Consider the following 16,027-nt stretch of genomic DNA (forward strand, 5'->3'; position numbering starts at 1 on the left):
GGGGGCTGGGAGGATTTGGGGGTTCAGGGGGGTTTTGGGGGGCTGGGAGGCTTTGGGGGTTCAGAGGCTTTGGGGATTCAGGAGACTCAGAGACTTTGAGGGGCTTGGGGGCTTTTGGGGGTGCAGGATGCTCTGGGGGTTTTGGGGTTCAGAGGTTTTGGGGGCTCATGGTGTTTTGGGGGGCTCGGGAGATTTGGGGTTCTAGGGGATCAGGGGGATCTGGGGGGTTCAGAGGGGTTTTGGGGTCTCGGGCTTTTTTGGGGGGCTCGGGGAGTTTTGGTGGGCACAGGGGATTTGGAGGAGTTTGGGGAGCTCGGGGAGATTTTGGGGGCGCTCAGGAAATTTTGGGAGGATTTTGGGGGTGTGGGCGTGGCCGTGGGCGGAGCCTCGCTCTCCCAAGCCCCGCCCCTCTGCTCTTATCGGGTTTTTGGGGGGGGCGCGGTTTTGGGGGCCCCCCCCAATTCTCGTTGTTCGTCCTCAGTGTGGGACAACAGGTGAGGGGGGCGGGCGGCGCGCGAGGATTTGGGGGGAGCTGAGGGGTGGGGACCCCCCGAGTGGGTCCTGGGGGGTCCCGGATCCTTTGAGGGGGATTTTGGGGAGGGCTAGAGCCCCCCAAATTTGGGGAGGAGGAGTTTGAGGAGGTCCAAAGTGAATTTGGGGGAGTTTTGGGGTCCCCTTGAGACACCCCAGGAATTTTGGGGGTCCCAACCCCCTAAAACTCTCCTTGGAACCCCCAAAATTACTGAGGGGGGGGCTCAGCACCCCCAATTCCCCCTCGAATACCCCAAAATCTCCAAAAACCTCCAAAAATCGCTGGAATGGGGAGGAAAGGGGAATGGGGAGGAAAGGGGAATGGGGGAGGATGGTCCTGCACCCCTAAAATCCCCCAGAAAACCCCAAACTGCGCCGCTGGGTCCCGTTTTGGGGGATTTTGGGGGAATTTTGGAACATTTTGGGGGTTTGGGGAAGATTTGGGAGATTTTGGGAGGAATTTGGGGGAATTTTAGGGAATTTTTGGGAAGATTTTGGGGATTTGGGGGGGATTTTTGGGGAATTTTAGCTAATTTTGGGGGCATTTGGGAGGGATTTTAGGGTCGATTTGGGGGATTTGTTAGTTTTGGGGAGTTTGGGGAATTTTTAGGAAGATATTGGGGGTTTTGAGAAGATTTGGGGGGTTTGGGGGGAATTTTGGGGCGGATTTATGCGGATTTGGAGGAGGTTGGGGAATTTTGGGCGGGATTTTGAGGAATTTTGGGGGAGTTTTAGGGGATTTCTATGAGGTTTTGTAGGTTTGGGGAAGATTTGGGAGATTTGGGAGATTTTTTTGGGGAATTTTGGGGATTTGGGGGGAGGTTTTGCGAAGATTTCGGGGAGATTTGGGGGAAATTGGGAGGGATTTTAGGGGATTTGGGGATTTGGGAACATTTGGGGACATTTTGGCGGAATTTTGGGGGTTTGGGAAAGATTTGAGGGGATTTGGGGGGATTTTGGAGGGGATTTTCGGGGGATTTTTTGCGGGCATTTTGGGGAAGATTTTTGGAATATTTTGGGGGAATTTGAGGGAATTTTGGGGGGGATTTTGGGGGTTTTGGGAAGATTTGGGGGATTTTGGGGAAGGTTTCGGGAAAATTTGGGGGGGGATTGGGAGAATTTTGGGAACATTTTGAGGCTTTTGGAGGGATTTTGTGGAAATTTTGGTGGGATTTTGGGGCATTTTGGGGTTTTGGGACAGCCCAAATTCCCGGCCCTGCCCGCGGTCACGTGACCCGGCGGCTCCAGGTGTCGGGGGCTGATAAGGGGGGGGGGAGGAGCCACACCCACCTCAAAAAAAAACCCAAAACGCCCCAAAATCGGGGCGGAGGCGCCTGGGTGGGGCTGATGGGGGGGTGGGGGAGGGGCAGTTTGTGGGGGGGATGGTTCTGCTGTCGGGACCCATCAGGATCGCCGAAGAGACCCCACAACCTCCCAAAAATCCCTAAAAATCCCAAAATCCCCCCAGAAAATCTCAAAATCCCCCCCAAAATCTCATAAAGGATCCCCAAAATCCCAGAAATCTCCCCGAAAATCCCAAAAACTCCCCAGAAAATTCCCCAAAAAACCCAGAAAATCCCAAAATTTTCCCCTCAAAATCCCAAAACCCCCGCTGAAATCCCAAAAGTCCCCCAGAAAATCCCTGAAGTCTCCCCAAAAACTCAAAAAGCCCCTAAAATCCCCCCAAAATCGCACAGAAAATTCCCAAAAAAACCCAGAAAATCCCAAGAATCCCCCCCAAAATCCCAACACAACTTCCGCCCACGGGGTTTTCTGGGGGATTTTGGGGTTTTCTGGAGGGGATGTTGGGATTTTCTGTGCTTTTGGGATTTTCTGGGGATTTTTTAAGGGGAGTGGGATTTTTGGGAGGTTTTTGGGATTTTCTGGGGGATTTGGGGGGGATTTGGGGGTTTTTCTGGGCGTGTCTTGCGATTTTTCTGGGGGATTTTTTGGATTTTGGGGGAATTTCTGGGATTTTCTGCGGATCTTGGGGGGGGTGGGATTTTTCTGGGGAGTTTGGGGATTTTTGAGGAGATTTTTGGGATTTTCTTGGGGCGTTTTGGGATTTTCTGGGGGATTTTCTGGATTTTTGGGGGGCCTTTTAGGGATGGCAGCAGCCAAGGGAATTTTGGGGGTTCCCGGGGGTGTTTTGGGGGTGCAGAACTCTCTATGTCTCCTCCCCCATTTTTTCCCCCCACTCAGCGATTTTGGGGGGGGGTTTTGGGGAGATTTCGAGAGGATTTGGGGGATGAAAAGGACGAGGGGGATTTGGGGGACATTTGGGGGGATCGAGGGGATTTTCGGGGGGGGATTTGGACGGATTTGGGGGGATTTGAGAGGATTTAGGGAGGATTTTGGGGGGATTTTGGGGGGATTTTGGGGCTGTTCGGGTGATGAGAAGGACGGGGGATTGGGGGATTTGAGGGGATTTTGGGTGGCATTTTGGAGCTATTGGAGGGATGAGAAGAATAGGGAGGATTTGGGGGGAATTTGGGGATATTTGAGGGGAGATTTGGGGGGATTTTGGGGGAGGTTGAAAAGATTTGGGGGGATTTTGGGAGATTTGAGAGGATTTAGGGAGGATTTGGGGGGGATTTTGGGACCGTTTGGGGGATGAGAAGAACGGGGAGGAGTTGGGGGAAATTTGGGGGATTTTGGGATATTTGAGTAGAGATTTGGGGCAATTTTGGGGGATTTTGGGGCTGTTTGGAGGATGAGAAGAATGGGAAAGGATTTGGGGGGATTTTGGGGGGACTTGGGGAGATTTGGGGGCAATTTCGGAGACGAAAAGGACGGGGGGATTTTGGGAGGTTTTTGGGTGATTGGGGTGGGGGGGATTTTGGGTTGATTTTGGGATGATTTTGTGGAAATTTTGAGGTGATTTGGGGGTGATTTTGGGGATCATTTTGGGGTGATTTTGGGGATCATTTTGGGGTGATTTTGAGGGAATTTCGGATGATCCCGGGTCTCTCTGGAGCACGAGCAGTCCGGGCGGATTTGGGGGGTTCCGGGGGATTTTGGGGATATTTGAGGAGAGATTTGGGGGGATTTTTGGTTGAGTTTACGGGATGAAATAGACGAGGGAGGATTTTGGGTGGACTTGGGGGATTTCGGGCGGGTTTGGGCGGGGATTTTGTTGTTTTTTTGTTTTTTTTTTGAGGGAATTTTGGGGCTGTGTGGAGAATGAAAACGACAAGCAAATTTTGTGGGGAATTTGGGGGTGATTTGGGGGTGATTTTGAGGGAATTTCGGATGATGCCGGGTCTCTCTGGAGCACGCGCAGTGCGGGCGGGTTTGGGGGGGTCCCGGTGTGTTTTTGGGGTCCCTGACCCCCCTGACCCCCGTTTCCCCCCCCCCAGCCATGGCCGCTCTGCTGCGCTGCCCCGCCCTCGCCCGGAACCCGCGGCTGCTGCGGGCGCTGAGCACCGCCCCGCCCCGCCCCCACCCCGGTACCGGGGGGCGAAAATTGGGGGGGGGGGGACAAGAATTGGGGGGACCCAAAAAAATTGGGGGGAACCGAAAATGCGGGGAGGAATAAAAATGGGGGGAGGACACCAAAAATGGGGGAGCTCCCAAATTGAGGGGGGGACCCCAAACCCGGGGGACACCTCCAAACTGTTGGGGAGTTCTTATTAGTTTGGGGGCGGGTTGAGCGAGAATTTTGGAGTGAATGTAGGAGATTTTTGGGGATTTTGATGAGTTTTGGGGAATTTTAAGGGGGGGGGGGGTGGTTGGGGTGAATTTAGGACATTTTGGGGTGATTTTAGGAGGTTTTGGGGGAGTTTTGAGAGGGAGTTTTGAGAGGGAGTTTTGGGGTGATTTTTGGACATTTTTTGGGTTGATTTTAGGAGGTGATTTTGAGGTGAATTTTGGGGTGATTTTGGGGTGAATTTAGGAGATTTTTGGGTTGATGGAGTAATTTTAGGACACTTTTGGGTGATTTTTGGGTTTTTTTAGGACATTTTTGGAGTAATTTTAGGACATTTTTGTGGTGGATTTAGAATATCTTTGGGGTAATTTTGGGGTAAATTCAGGAGATTTTTGGGGTAATTTTAGGACATTTTTTGGGTGATTTTTGGGTTTTTTTAGGACATTTTTGGAGTAATTTTAGGATATTTTTGTGGTGGATTTAGAATATCTTTGGGGTAATTTTGGGGTAAATTCAGGAGATTTTTGGGGTAATTTTAGGACATTTTTTGGGTGATTTTTAGGTTTTTTTAGGACATTTTTGGAGTAATTTTTAGGACATTTTTGTGGTGGATTTAGGATATTTTTGGGGTAATTTTGGGGTAAATTTAGGAGATTTTTGGGGTCACTTTAGGGGTAATTTTAGGAGATTTTTGGGGTGATTTCTGGAGTAATTTCAGGACATTTTGGGGGTCATTTTAGAAAATTTTGGAGTGATTTTAGGACGTTTTCGGGGTGATTTTGAGATATTTTGAGGGTGATTTTATAAAATTTTGGGGTGATTTTTGGGGTAATATTGGTATGATTTTCAGACATTTTTGGGGTGATTTTGGGGTGATTTTAGAACATTTTGGAGTAATTTTAGAACATTTTTGAGGTGAATTTTGGAGAATTTTGGGGCATTATTGAGGTTGATTTTGGGGTTATTTTGGGATGATTTTGAGACATTTTCGATCCATTCCGAGCGGGAATTCCGGGTGAATTCCGGGCTGTTCCCAAACAACCCCTTGGGGTTGTTTTGGGGGATTTGGGGATGCCGCCCCCCCTGACTCCTTCCTGACCCCCAGGTGACCCCCCCGAGGGGTCCCCGTGCCCCTTCATGGCGCTGGGGGGAGGGGCCGAGCCCCCCTTCGTGCAGCGCGCCCCCCCCGAGCTGCAGGAGGACGTGACCCCCCCTGAGACAGGTGAGAGATTTTGGGCGGACCCCCCCTGACCCTCCCCCCCGGCTCTGGGGACACCCCAAAAACCTCGGATTCCCCCCCCCCAGACCCCCTGGAGTGGCTGCTGGAATTTGGGGACCCTTCCGAGGAGCCCCCCGAGCGGCGGCCGGAGGAGAACCTGCCCGGTGAGGGGGAGGGGAATTGGGGGAGTTTGGGGGGATTTGGGGGGGTCCTATGGGTTTTGGGGGGGGATTTAGGTGGGACTTTGGGGGATTTTTGGGGGGTCCGAGGGTATTTTGGGGAATTTTTGGGGGGGGATTTGGGGGGGTCGTGTGGGCATTTTCGGGCGATTTGGGGGAGAATTGGGGGAATTTTGGGAGGATTTTGGGTGCCCTGGAGGATTTAGGGGAGAGCTGGGGGAATTCTGGGGGGATTTTGGGTGTCCTGGGGGATGTGGGGGGGATTTGGGTGCTGCGGTAGTTTTGGGGTGCAGTTTTCAGGCTCGGCAGTTTTTGGGGTGCCCCCTGAGCCCGTTTCCCCCCAGATGACGCCTTCCCGTACGAGGCGGTTTTCGGGGCGCGCCTGGCAGGGCTGCGCCGCTCGCACACCTACCGCGAGTTCACGGCGCTGGCGCGGCGCGCGGGGGACCCCCCGACCGCCATCCTGGGGACCCCCCCGAGCCTGGGGTCCCCCCCGAGCGCCGTTTTGGGGTCCCCCCCGCGCCTGGTGCAGGTCTGGTGCTCCAACGATTACCTGGGCATGAGCCGGCACCCCGAGGTGCTGCGGGCGGCCAGGTGGGCACCCCAAAAACACCCCAAAAACTGACAGCCCGGAGTTTACCTTAAATGTCCTGAAATCCTCTTAAATTTAACCCAAATCCCCCCCCGATGCTCTCAAATCCCCTCGGGCTCTCCTGAATCCTCCCCCTAAATCCCCCAAACCCCCCAAATTCCCCCCAAACCCCTTCTAAACTCCTCCAGATCCCCCAAATCCCCCCAACCCCCATTTAACCCCAAACCCCTTATAACTCCTTCCCAAACCTCATTTAAAACCTCATTTCACCCCCCCAAACCCCATTCAACCCCCCATACCCCATTTAAACCCCATTTAAACCACATCTCACTCCCCCAAACCCCATTTAAACCATTTTAACCCCCATCTCACCCCCTAACCCCATTCCAGCCCCATTTAACCCCCATCTCACCCCCCAACCCCATTCCAGCCCCATTTAACCCCCATCTCACCCCATTTAAACCTCATTTAAACCCCATCTCATCGCCAAACCCCATTCCAGCCCCGTTTAACCCCCATCTCACCCCCCTAACCCCATTCCAGCCCCATTTAACCCCCTCTCCCCCCAACCCCATTCCAGCCCCATTTAACCCACATCTCACCCCCCAACCCCATTCCAGCCCCATTTAACCCCCATCTCACCCCATTTAAACCCCATTCCAGCCCCATTTAACCCCCATCTCACCTCATTTAAACCCCATTCCAGCCCCATTTAACTCCCTCTCCCCCCAACCCCATTCCAGCCCCATTTAACCCCCATCTCACCTCATTTAAACCCCATTCCAGCCCCGTTTAACCCCCTCTCCCGCCCCGCTCCCCAGGGCGGCGCTGGCCGCGCACGGGCTGGGCGCGGGGGGCACGCGCAACATCGCGGGCTCGGCGCCGCTGCACGGGGCGCTGGAGGCGGCGCTGGCCCGGCTGCACCGGCAGCCCCGCGCCTGCCTCTTCTCCTCCTGCTTCGCCGCCAACGACACCGCGCTGGCCACGCTGGCCCGCCTGCTGCCGGGTACCGAGCGGGGGCGGGCGGGGGAACGGGAGAAATGGGTGGGGGCCGTGGGAACGGTGGGGAGCAAAAAAAAACCCGAAAAAATCGCACCTGGGATGGGTCAGAGAGCCACGAAATCAACAAGGAGCCCAAAAAAAAAAATCCCAAATCCGTGGGGAACGCCAAAAAATCCTGAGTGGGGTCAGGGAAAATTGCTGCCAGGTACCGACCTCGAAATGGGCGGGGAACCAGAAAAAATGAGTGGGGTCCGTGAAAATGGTGGCAAAAAAAAAAAAATCTCACCCCAAGTGTGTCACAGCACCCAAAAATCCACAAGCGGTCCAAAAAAAAAAAAAACCTGCAGGGAGCCCTGGAAAAACAAGAATGGGATCAGTGAATATCGTGGGAACCCCAAAAAAATTTTAGAAAGTCGCACCTCAAATGTGCCAGAGTGCCCCAAGAGAGACCTGCACCCCAAAATCCGTGGGGAACTAAAAAAAATCCAAAAAACCCACAGCTCAAATCTCTGACGGCAAACTGGGACAGACCCGCACCCCAAAATCCACGGGGAGACTGGGAAATGGGAATGGGGTCAGTGGAAATTGGGAGAAGCAAAAAAAACCCAAAAAAAATCCAAAAAAAATTGCACCTGGGATGTGTCAGAGAGCCCCAAAATCCTCAGGAAACCAGAAAATCTGAGTGGGGTCCATGAAAATGGTGGGAACCCCAAAAAACCCAAAAATGCCACCCCAAAAAACCCAAACCCACCCCAAAACCCGTGGGGAACCCTGGAAAAACAGGACTGGGATCAGTGAATTCTGTGGGAACCCCAAAAAAAAACCAAAAAACCTAAAAAATCGCACCCCAAATCTGCCAGAGTGCCCCAGAACAGACCCGCACCCCAAAATCCACGGGGAGATCAGGAAATGGGAATGGGGTCAGTGGAAATTATGGGAAACCAAAAAACCCCCCAAATCTCCCCAAAACCCCACCCCAAATCTGCCAGAGCGCCCCCAAATCTGCGGGGAGCCCCAAAAAATGAGTGGGGTGCATGAAAATCGTGGGAAGCAAAAAAAACTCCCAAAAATTCACACCAATTTTGGGATGAATTTTTAGGGTTTCCCATAAATCGTGTGAGTTTTCTGGGGGCGTTGACATACACGGGGATTCCAGGATGAATTTTTTGGGGTGCTGAGGATTCTGTGACAGTTTTGGGATGAATTTTTAGGATTTCCCAATAATCTGGCAGGGATTTTTGGGGTGCTCAGGGCTCTGGGCAGATTTGGGATGGATTTTTGGGGTGCTGAGTATTCCAGACAATTTTGAGGTGAATTTTTAGGTTTTCCCATAAATCAGATGGACATTTTTGGGGTGCTGAAGATTCTGAGCAATTATGGGATGGATTTTTAGAGTTTCCCATAAATTCTGTGAATTTTTTGGAGGTGCTGACAGACATGGGGATTTAGGGTGAATTTTTGGGGTGCTGAGCATCTGGGGCAATTTTGGGATGAATTTTGGGGGTGCTGAGGATTCCGTGGCACTTTTGGGGTGAATTTTTAGGGTTTCCCATAAATCAGGTGGGGATTTTTGGGGCGCTGACAAACATGGGAATTTCGGGGTTGGGTTTTTGGGGTTCTGACTGGCTCAGCGATTCCGGTGTGAATTTTTCGGGGTGCTGAGGATTTTTGGGGTGCCCCCAGGCTGCCACATGTTCTCGGACGCGGGGAACCACGCCTCGATGGTGCAGGGCATCCTGCGCAGCGGCGCCCCCAAACAAATCTTCCGCCACAACGACCCCCAGCACCTGGATGAGCTCTTGGGGCGCTGCCCCCCCGGCGTCCCCAAAATCGTGGCCTTCGAGTCCGTTCACTCCATGGATGGTCAGTGCTGGGCACCCCAAATTATCCCGGGTACCCCAAAATTATCCTGGAAACCCCGAAATTATCCCGGATACCCCAAAATTGTGCTGGGAACCCCAAAATTACCCCGGAAACCCCAAAATTATCCTGGAAACCCTGAAATTATCCCGGGTACCCGAAAATTATGCTGGGAACCCCAAAATTATCCTGAGCATCCCCAAACCCTTCCTGGGCATCCCAAACCCCAAATCCCCCCGAAATCTCCTTGTGCCCCCCGAAATCTTCCCCAGCTCCCCTCAAATCCTTTTGATTCCCCCCCAAATGCCCCAAAATCGCCCCAAAATCCCTGCAGTTCCACCCCAAATCCCACCAATTCCACCCCAAAATTCCCCAAATCCCCCTCAAAACTCCCCAAAATCCTTCCCAAAACCCTTCAAATCCCCCCAAATCCCCTTCAATTCTCTCCAAACCCCCCAAAATCCCCCCCCAAAATGCCCAAAATTCCTCTGAACCCTCTCTAAATCCGCCCAGGCTCCAGAGCGCGCCCCAATGTTGCCCTCTGCCATTGCACCCATTCACCCCAAACCCACCCAAATCCCCCAAAATCCTCCCTAAACCCACCCAAATCCTTCCCAAATTCCACCGATCCCCTCCAAATCCTCCCAAATAACCCCCAAGTCTCCCCAAAACCGCTCCAAAGCCACCCCAAAATCCTCCCAAATCCCCTCAAAACCGCCCTTAATCCCCCTTAAATCCCCCCAAAACCTGTCACGTCTCCCCTAAATCCCCTTCAATTCTTCCAAAATTCCCACAAAACCATCTCAAATCCCCCAAATTCATCCCAAAACCCCCCAAATCCCCCCAAATCACCCCAGAATCCCCCAAATTACCCCCAGATTCCCCCCCAGCTCCATCGCGCCCCTGGCCGAGTTCTGTGATGTTGCCCACATGCACGGCACTCTCAAAAATCCCCCCAAAATCTCCCCAAAACCCTCAAAATCTCCCCAAATCCCCTGAAAATCCCCCAAGATCACCAAAATCTCCCCCAAATTCCCCTAAAATCCCCTCAAAGTGCCTCCAAAATCCCCACAAACCCCTTTTAAATGTTCCAGGCTCAAAAGCGCCTCCTCGTGTTACCCTGTGCCATTGCACCCGCTCACCCCAAATCCTCCAAATCCCCCCTAAACCCCCCCAAACCTGCCCTAAACCCCCCCAAACTTCTTATAAATCTCCCCAGTTGCCCAAAATCCCCTGAAAGGTTCTCTAAATTCCACCAAATGCCTCCCAAAATCTCCCAAATGCCCCCAAAACCACCACAAAATCCCTTTCAAATCCCCCAAAATCCCCCCCAAATTCCCCCCATGCTCCATCGCGCTGCTGGCTGAGCTCTGTGACATCACCTACACCCACGGCGCTCTCAAAAATCCCCCCAAAATCTCCCCTGAAAATCTCCCGAATCCCCCGTAAATCCCCCTAAACCCCCCAAAACCTCCCCAAACCCCCCCAAACTCCTCCAAATCCCTCCAATATTTCCCCTGAACGCTCTCTAAATCTGTCCATGCTCACGAGCGCCCCCTGGTGTTGCCTTGTGCCATTGCACCCGCTCACCCAAATCCTCCAGAACCCCTCTAACCCCCGCCAAAACCTCGCTAAACCCTCCCAAATCCCCCAAATCCCCCAAATCCCCCCCAGGCTCCATCGCGCCGCTGGCCGAGCTCTGTGACGTCGCCCACGCGCACGGTGCCCTCACCTTCGTGGACGAGGTTCACGCCGTGGGGCTCTACGGGCCGCGGGGGGGCGGCATCGCCGAGCGGGATGGGCTCTGCGGCAAGGTGGACGTGGTGTCGGGGACACTCGGTAAGGGGGACCCCAAAAACGGGGGGGAACCCCAAAAATTATCCTGGGGGGAACTCAGAATGGGGGGGAAAGGTGACAGGGACTCTGGGTAAGGGGGACTCCGAAAATGATCAGGGGGACCCCAAAAATGGAGGGGGACAGGTATCAGGGACTCTGGGTAAGGGGGACCCCGAAAATGATCAGGGGAACCCGAAAAACAGGGGGGAAACTGGGTGGGGACCCAAAAAGTGGAGGGGACACCGAAAATGGGGGAAACCCAAAAATAGGGGCAACCCCTAAAATGGGATGGGACCAAAATGGGGGGGAAAGGTGTCAGAGACACTGGGCAAGGGGGGACCCCAAACTGGGGAGGGCGACTCCGAAATTGGGAACCCCGAAAATGGGGAGGGACCTCAAAATAGGGAGGGACCCTAAAAATGGGGGGGACATGTGTGGGGGGACCCCAAAAATGAGGGGGACAGGTGTTGGATACCCTGGGTAAGAAGGGACCCCAGAATTGGGAGAGGGACCGCAAAAATGGGGATGGATGTGGTGTCGGGGACCATGGGTAAGGAGGAGCCCAAAAATGATCGGGGGCTCCGATTGGGGGGGACTTCGAAAATGGGGGGGACCCCAAAATGGGGGTGGGGCAGGTGTCAGGGACACTGGGTAAGTGGGACCCGAAAAAATGAGGAGGTGGGCAGAGAGCCTTGGGTGTCGGGTACACTGGGTAAGGGCACCCCAGAAAATGGGGGGACCTCTAAAATGATTGGAGGGGATCCCAAAAAATGGGAGGGGGACCCAAAAATGAGAACCCCAAAAATGGGGGACACCGAAAATGGGGGAGGATCCCGAAAATGATTGGGGGGACCTCCGAAATGGAGAGGGACAGGTGTCCAAGATACTGGGTAAGGGGGGACCCCAAAAATGGGGATCCCAAAAATGGGGGGACCCCAAATGGGGGAGACCCTGAAATTGGGAACCCCGAAAACCGGGAGGGACCTCAAAATAGGAAGGGACCCTAAAAATGGGGGGGGGGACCCGAAAAATGGGGAGGAAAGGTGTTTGGGACTCTGGGTAAGGGACCCCGAAAATGGGGGGGACCCCTAAAATGGGGGTGACCCCAAAAATGGGGTCAGCGGGAAGGTGGAAGTGGTGTCTGGAATCCTGGGTAAGGGGGACCCCCAAAATGGGGGGGACAGCTCAGAAATGGGGGGCCCAGAAAATGATAGGGGGGGTCCCCAAAAATGGGGGGGCACAGAGCTTTCGGTGTCCGGGACACTGGGTAAGGGCACCCCGAAATTGAGGGAGGACCTCAAAAATGGGAACCCCTGAAATGGGAGGACCCCAAAAATGGGGGGACCCCAAGAAAGGGGGGACAGCTCAGAAATGGGGATAGACATGGTGTGGAGGACACTTGGTAAGGGGGGACCCCGAAATTGGAGGGACCCGAAATTGATCAGGGGGACCCTAAAAATGATCGGGGGGACCCCAAATTTGGGGGGGGGACAGGTGTTGGTGTACACTGGGTAAGGGAGGAACCCTAAAATGGGAACCCCAGAAATGAGGGGTACACAAAAATGGGGAACACCGAAAATTGGGGGGGACATGTGTCCAGGACACTGGGTAAGGGCACCCAAAAATGGAGGGGAAGCCCCAGAACTGGGAGGCGGACCCTGAAAATGGAGGGGTGGGGGGGAAGGTGTCGGGAACACTGGGTAAGGGGGGACCCCGAAAATGGGAGGGGACCCTGAAAATGGGAGGGACCCCAAAAATGGGGTGTCCAAAATCGGGGGTACAAGTTTCCAGGACCCTGGGTAATGACAGCACCCCAAAAACGGGAGGGACCCCGACAATGGGGGGGGGGGCAGGGACCGCACGAGTGGACACCCCAGAAATGAGGGAGTCTATGGGATCTGTAGGGGCTTTGGGGGGCTCTGTGGGGTTCTACGGGATCTGTAGCGATCTGGAGGTGTCTGTCCGGTTTTGGGGTGTCTGTGGGGTTTTGGGGTGTCTGTCGAGCTTTGGGGTGTCTGTAGGATTTCGGGGTGCCCCCCTGACCCCCATTTCCCCCCAGGAAAAGCCCTGGGGGTGGTGGGAAGGTCTATATGATGTATAGGATTTTGGGATATCTATATGGTTTTGGTGTGCCTGTAGGATTTTGGGGAGGTTCCGGGGTGTCTGTAGGATTTCGGGGTGACCCCCTGACCCCCAGTTCCCCCCAGGAAAAGCCCTGGGCGCCGTGGACGGGTCTGTCAGATCTGTTAGGATTTCGGGGTGTCTGTAGACGTTTGGGGGTGTCTGTCGGGTTTCGGGGTGCCTGTACAATTTCGGGGTGCCCCCCTGACCCCCTTTCCCCCCATTTTCCCCCAGGAAAGGCCCTGGGCGCTGTGGGCGGGTACATCGCGGGCAGCGCCGCCCTGGTGGACGCCGTGCGCTCCTTCGGCCCCGGCTTCATCTTCACCACGGCGCTGCCCCCGGCCGTGGTGGGGGGGGCGCTGGCGGCCCTCAGGGTTTTGGGGTCCCCCGAGGGGGGGGCGCTGCGCCGCGCGCACCAGCGGCACGCCAAACACCTGCGGGTGCTGCTGCGGGACCGCGGCGTGCCCGCGCTGCCCGCGCCCAGCCACATCGTGCCCGTGCCCGTGAGTCTGGGGGGGTCTGGGGGGTTTGGGGGGTGTTTGGGGTGCCCGCGCTGCCCGCGCCCAGCCACATCGTGCCCGTGCCCCTGAGTGCAGTTCGGGGGGATTTGGGGGGGAGGTTTGGGGGTGCCCGCGCTGCCCATCCCCAGCCACATCGTGCCCGTGCCCCTGGGTGCAATTTGGGGGGGAGGTTTGGGGGTGCCCGCGCTGCCCGCGCCCAGCCGCCTTGTGCCCGTGAATGGAATCTGGGGGGTTTGGGGGGTGTGAAGGAGATCTGGGGAGGTTTGGAGCAGGTCTGGGGGGATCTGGGGGGAGTTTGGGGCGATGGAAGGTGGGTTTGGGGGGGGTTTGGGGGGTTTTAGGGGATTTGGGAGTTTTGGGCGGGTTTGGGGTGAGCGGGTGCAATGGCACAAAGTAACGCCCAAGGGGCGCTCTTGAGCCTGGGCGGATTTAGAGGGGCTTTGGAGGAATTTTGGGGGGATTTTGAGGGGGTTTGGGGAGACTGGGGGGTTTGGGGAGACTGGGGGGTTTGGGTGGGATTTGAGGGAATAGGAGGTGGATTTGAGGGAGTTTGTGGAGGTTTGAGGGGGATTTGGGGAGGTTTGGGGGTGTCCGCCCTGCCTATCCCCAGCCACATCGTGCCCGTGAGTCTGGGGTCGATCTGGGGGTAAATGTGGGGGAATTTGGGGGGGGGGGGGGGGGGGTTGGAGGGGTTTGGGGGGATTTGGGAGGTTTTGGGGGGATCTGGGGGTGTCCGTGCTGCCCGCGCAGGTCGCGGTCCCGGTGTGATTTCGGGGTGCTGATTTTGGGGTGCTGTTTGTTTTGGAGTGATTTCGGGGTGCCGATCCTGTGTTTTGGGGCACAGGTCGGGGACGCGCTGGCCGCCACGCGGCTGAGCCGCGCTCTGCTGCAGCGGGGGCTCTACGTGCAGGCCATCAACCCCCCCACCGTGCCCCGGGGGGGGGAACTGCTGCGGATCGCGCCCACCCCCCAGCACAGCCCCGCCATGATGGAGCAGCTGGCAGGTGAGGGGTCACACCTGGGGACACCTGGGGGACGTGGGGAGACATGGGGACACGGGGACCTGGAGACACCTGGGGACACATGGCCACGGGGGGACACTGGGGAGAACATGAGGGGACATGGGAGGGACACGTGGGGACACGGGGACATCTGGACATGGTGGGGGATATGAGGACATGGGGGACACGGGGACACCGAGGACACGAGGAGAGGACGGGGGGTGACGGGGGGGGACACCGGGATATAGGGGAGGCCATGGGGACACCTAGGGGGCATTGGGGACATGAGGGGCGTTCTCAAGGACTGGGGGGGATGTGACGACACTGGGGGAGGGGCCCTGGGTGGTGACACCGGTCCGGTGCTGCTGGGGGAGTCAGTGGTCACTCGGGGGGGTCAGTGGTCGGTCAATGGTCACTCTGGTCACGCGGGGCTGTCCCTGTCCCCCCAGACGCGCTGTCCGAGTGTTGGGGTGCCCTGGGGCTCCCCCGGGACTCGCCGCTCGGCCCCGCCTGCTCCTCGTGCCACCGCCCGCTGCACCTCTCGCTGATGAGCGCCTGGGAGCGGCAGCACTTCCAGCAGCCGGGGGGCGTCCCGGCCACCGCCTGAACCCCAAAAACACCCCCGAAAACCCCAAAAATAGCCTGAACCCCCAAAAACCGCCCGTGAGCGCCGGGAGCGGCAGCACTTCAAACACCGCGGGGACACCCCAAAAACCGCCCCCGCACAGCCTGACCCCCAAAAACCGCCTGAACTCCAAAAAGCCCCCAAAACAGCCCAAAAAACCGCTCCGACACCCCAAAAACCGCCTGAGCCCCAAAACCTCCCTGATACCCTAAATAACGCCTGAGCCCAAAAAAAAAAACCCAAAAAACTGCCAAACTCCCCCCCCCCCAAACCACTTCGACACTCTAAAAACCGCCCCAAAAACCTCCTGACCCCCAAAACCGCTCTGACACCCCAGAAACCGCAGGGACTCCCCCGTGCTCCCTGTCCCTCCCAGTGCTCCCAGTTCACCCAGCCACGCTGGGATTTGTGCCGTGCCCATGTTATTTTGGATTTTTTTTTTTTTTTTTTGAGGGGGGTCCCCTCAATTCCATCCCAATCTTACCCAGATCCCACCCCCAAAAAAAAAAAAAAAAAAATGCTGGTCACCCCCTCCCAGTCCCTCCCAGTGCTCCCAGTTCCCATTCCCGCATTCAGGACTGGGGGGTGTCCCTCCCCCCCTTTTTTTTTTTTGCGGGGAGGTGTCCCCTCATTCCCCTCCCCCCCACCCGCGCGCTCCCAGTTTTCCTCCCCCACCCCTCCCAGTGCTCCCAGTAGCAATAAACCAGTTCGGGACTGGAGCTATTTCTGTCTCTTTATTTTGGGGGGGTTCCCCAATTTCCCCTCCCCCCTCATTTCCTCCTAAAGTCTCCCCTCCCCCACCCCCCCAAATTCCTGGGTGCCCCCCCCCTCCCCACCCATTCCCTCCCAGTCCCTCCCAGTGCTCCCAGTTCCGTACTGGGACCGAGGCTG

At 55.8% G+C, this 16,027-nt stretch overlaps 1 protein-coding gene across 1 annotated transcript; it reads left to right on the forward strand.

Annotated features, from left to right (window-relative positions):
* Positions 1 to 409: 409 nt before the first annotated feature.
* Positions 410 to 15,855, forward strand: LOC130266111 (5-aminolevulinate synthase, erythroid-specific, mitochondrial-like). The gene is made up of 11 exons (XM_056515440.1): positions 410 to 494; positions 3,891 to 3,980; positions 5,286 to 5,402; positions 5,486 to 5,563; positions 5,923 to 6,172; positions 6,992 to 7,176; positions 8,856 to 9,035; positions 10,707 to 10,871; positions 13,224 to 13,492; positions 14,355 to 14,514; positions 14,961 to 15,855. The coding sequence occupies exons 2-11, from the start codon at positions 3,893 to 3,895 to the stop codon at positions 15,116 to 15,118; spliced, it is 1,650 nt and encodes a 549-aa protein (XP_056371415.1). The 5' UTR covers positions 410 to 494; positions 3,891 to 3,892; the 3' UTR covers positions 15,119 to 15,855.
* The last annotated feature ends 172 nt before the right edge of the window (positions 15,856 to 16,027 follow it).

This window comes from Oenanthe melanoleuca, unplaced genomic scaffold (assembly GCF_029582105.1).
Source record: "Oenanthe melanoleuca isolate GR-GAL-2019-014 unplaced genomic scaffold, OMel1.0 S001, whole genome shotgun sequence".
NCBI lineage: Eukaryota > Metazoa > Chordata > Aves > Passeriformes > Muscicapidae > Oenanthe > Oenanthe melanoleuca.

What these genes read in the sequence shown, in the direction of transcription:
- LOC130266111 (XM_056515440.1), top strand. Translation starts at nt 3,893, where the DNA reads ATGGCCGCTCTGCTGCGCTGCCCCGCCCTCGCCCGGAACCCGCGGCTG. An exon ending in CCCGCCCCGCCCCCACCCCG is followed by an intron (nt 3,981 to 5,285) that starts GTACCGGGGGGC and finishes CCTGACCCCCAG; the next exon opens with GTGACCCCCCCGAGGGGTCC. An exon ending in GCCACATCGTGCCCGTGCCC is followed by an intron (nt 13,493 to 14,354) that starts GTGAGTCTGGGG and finishes TTTGGGGCACAG; the next exon opens with GTCGGGGACGCGCTGGCCGC.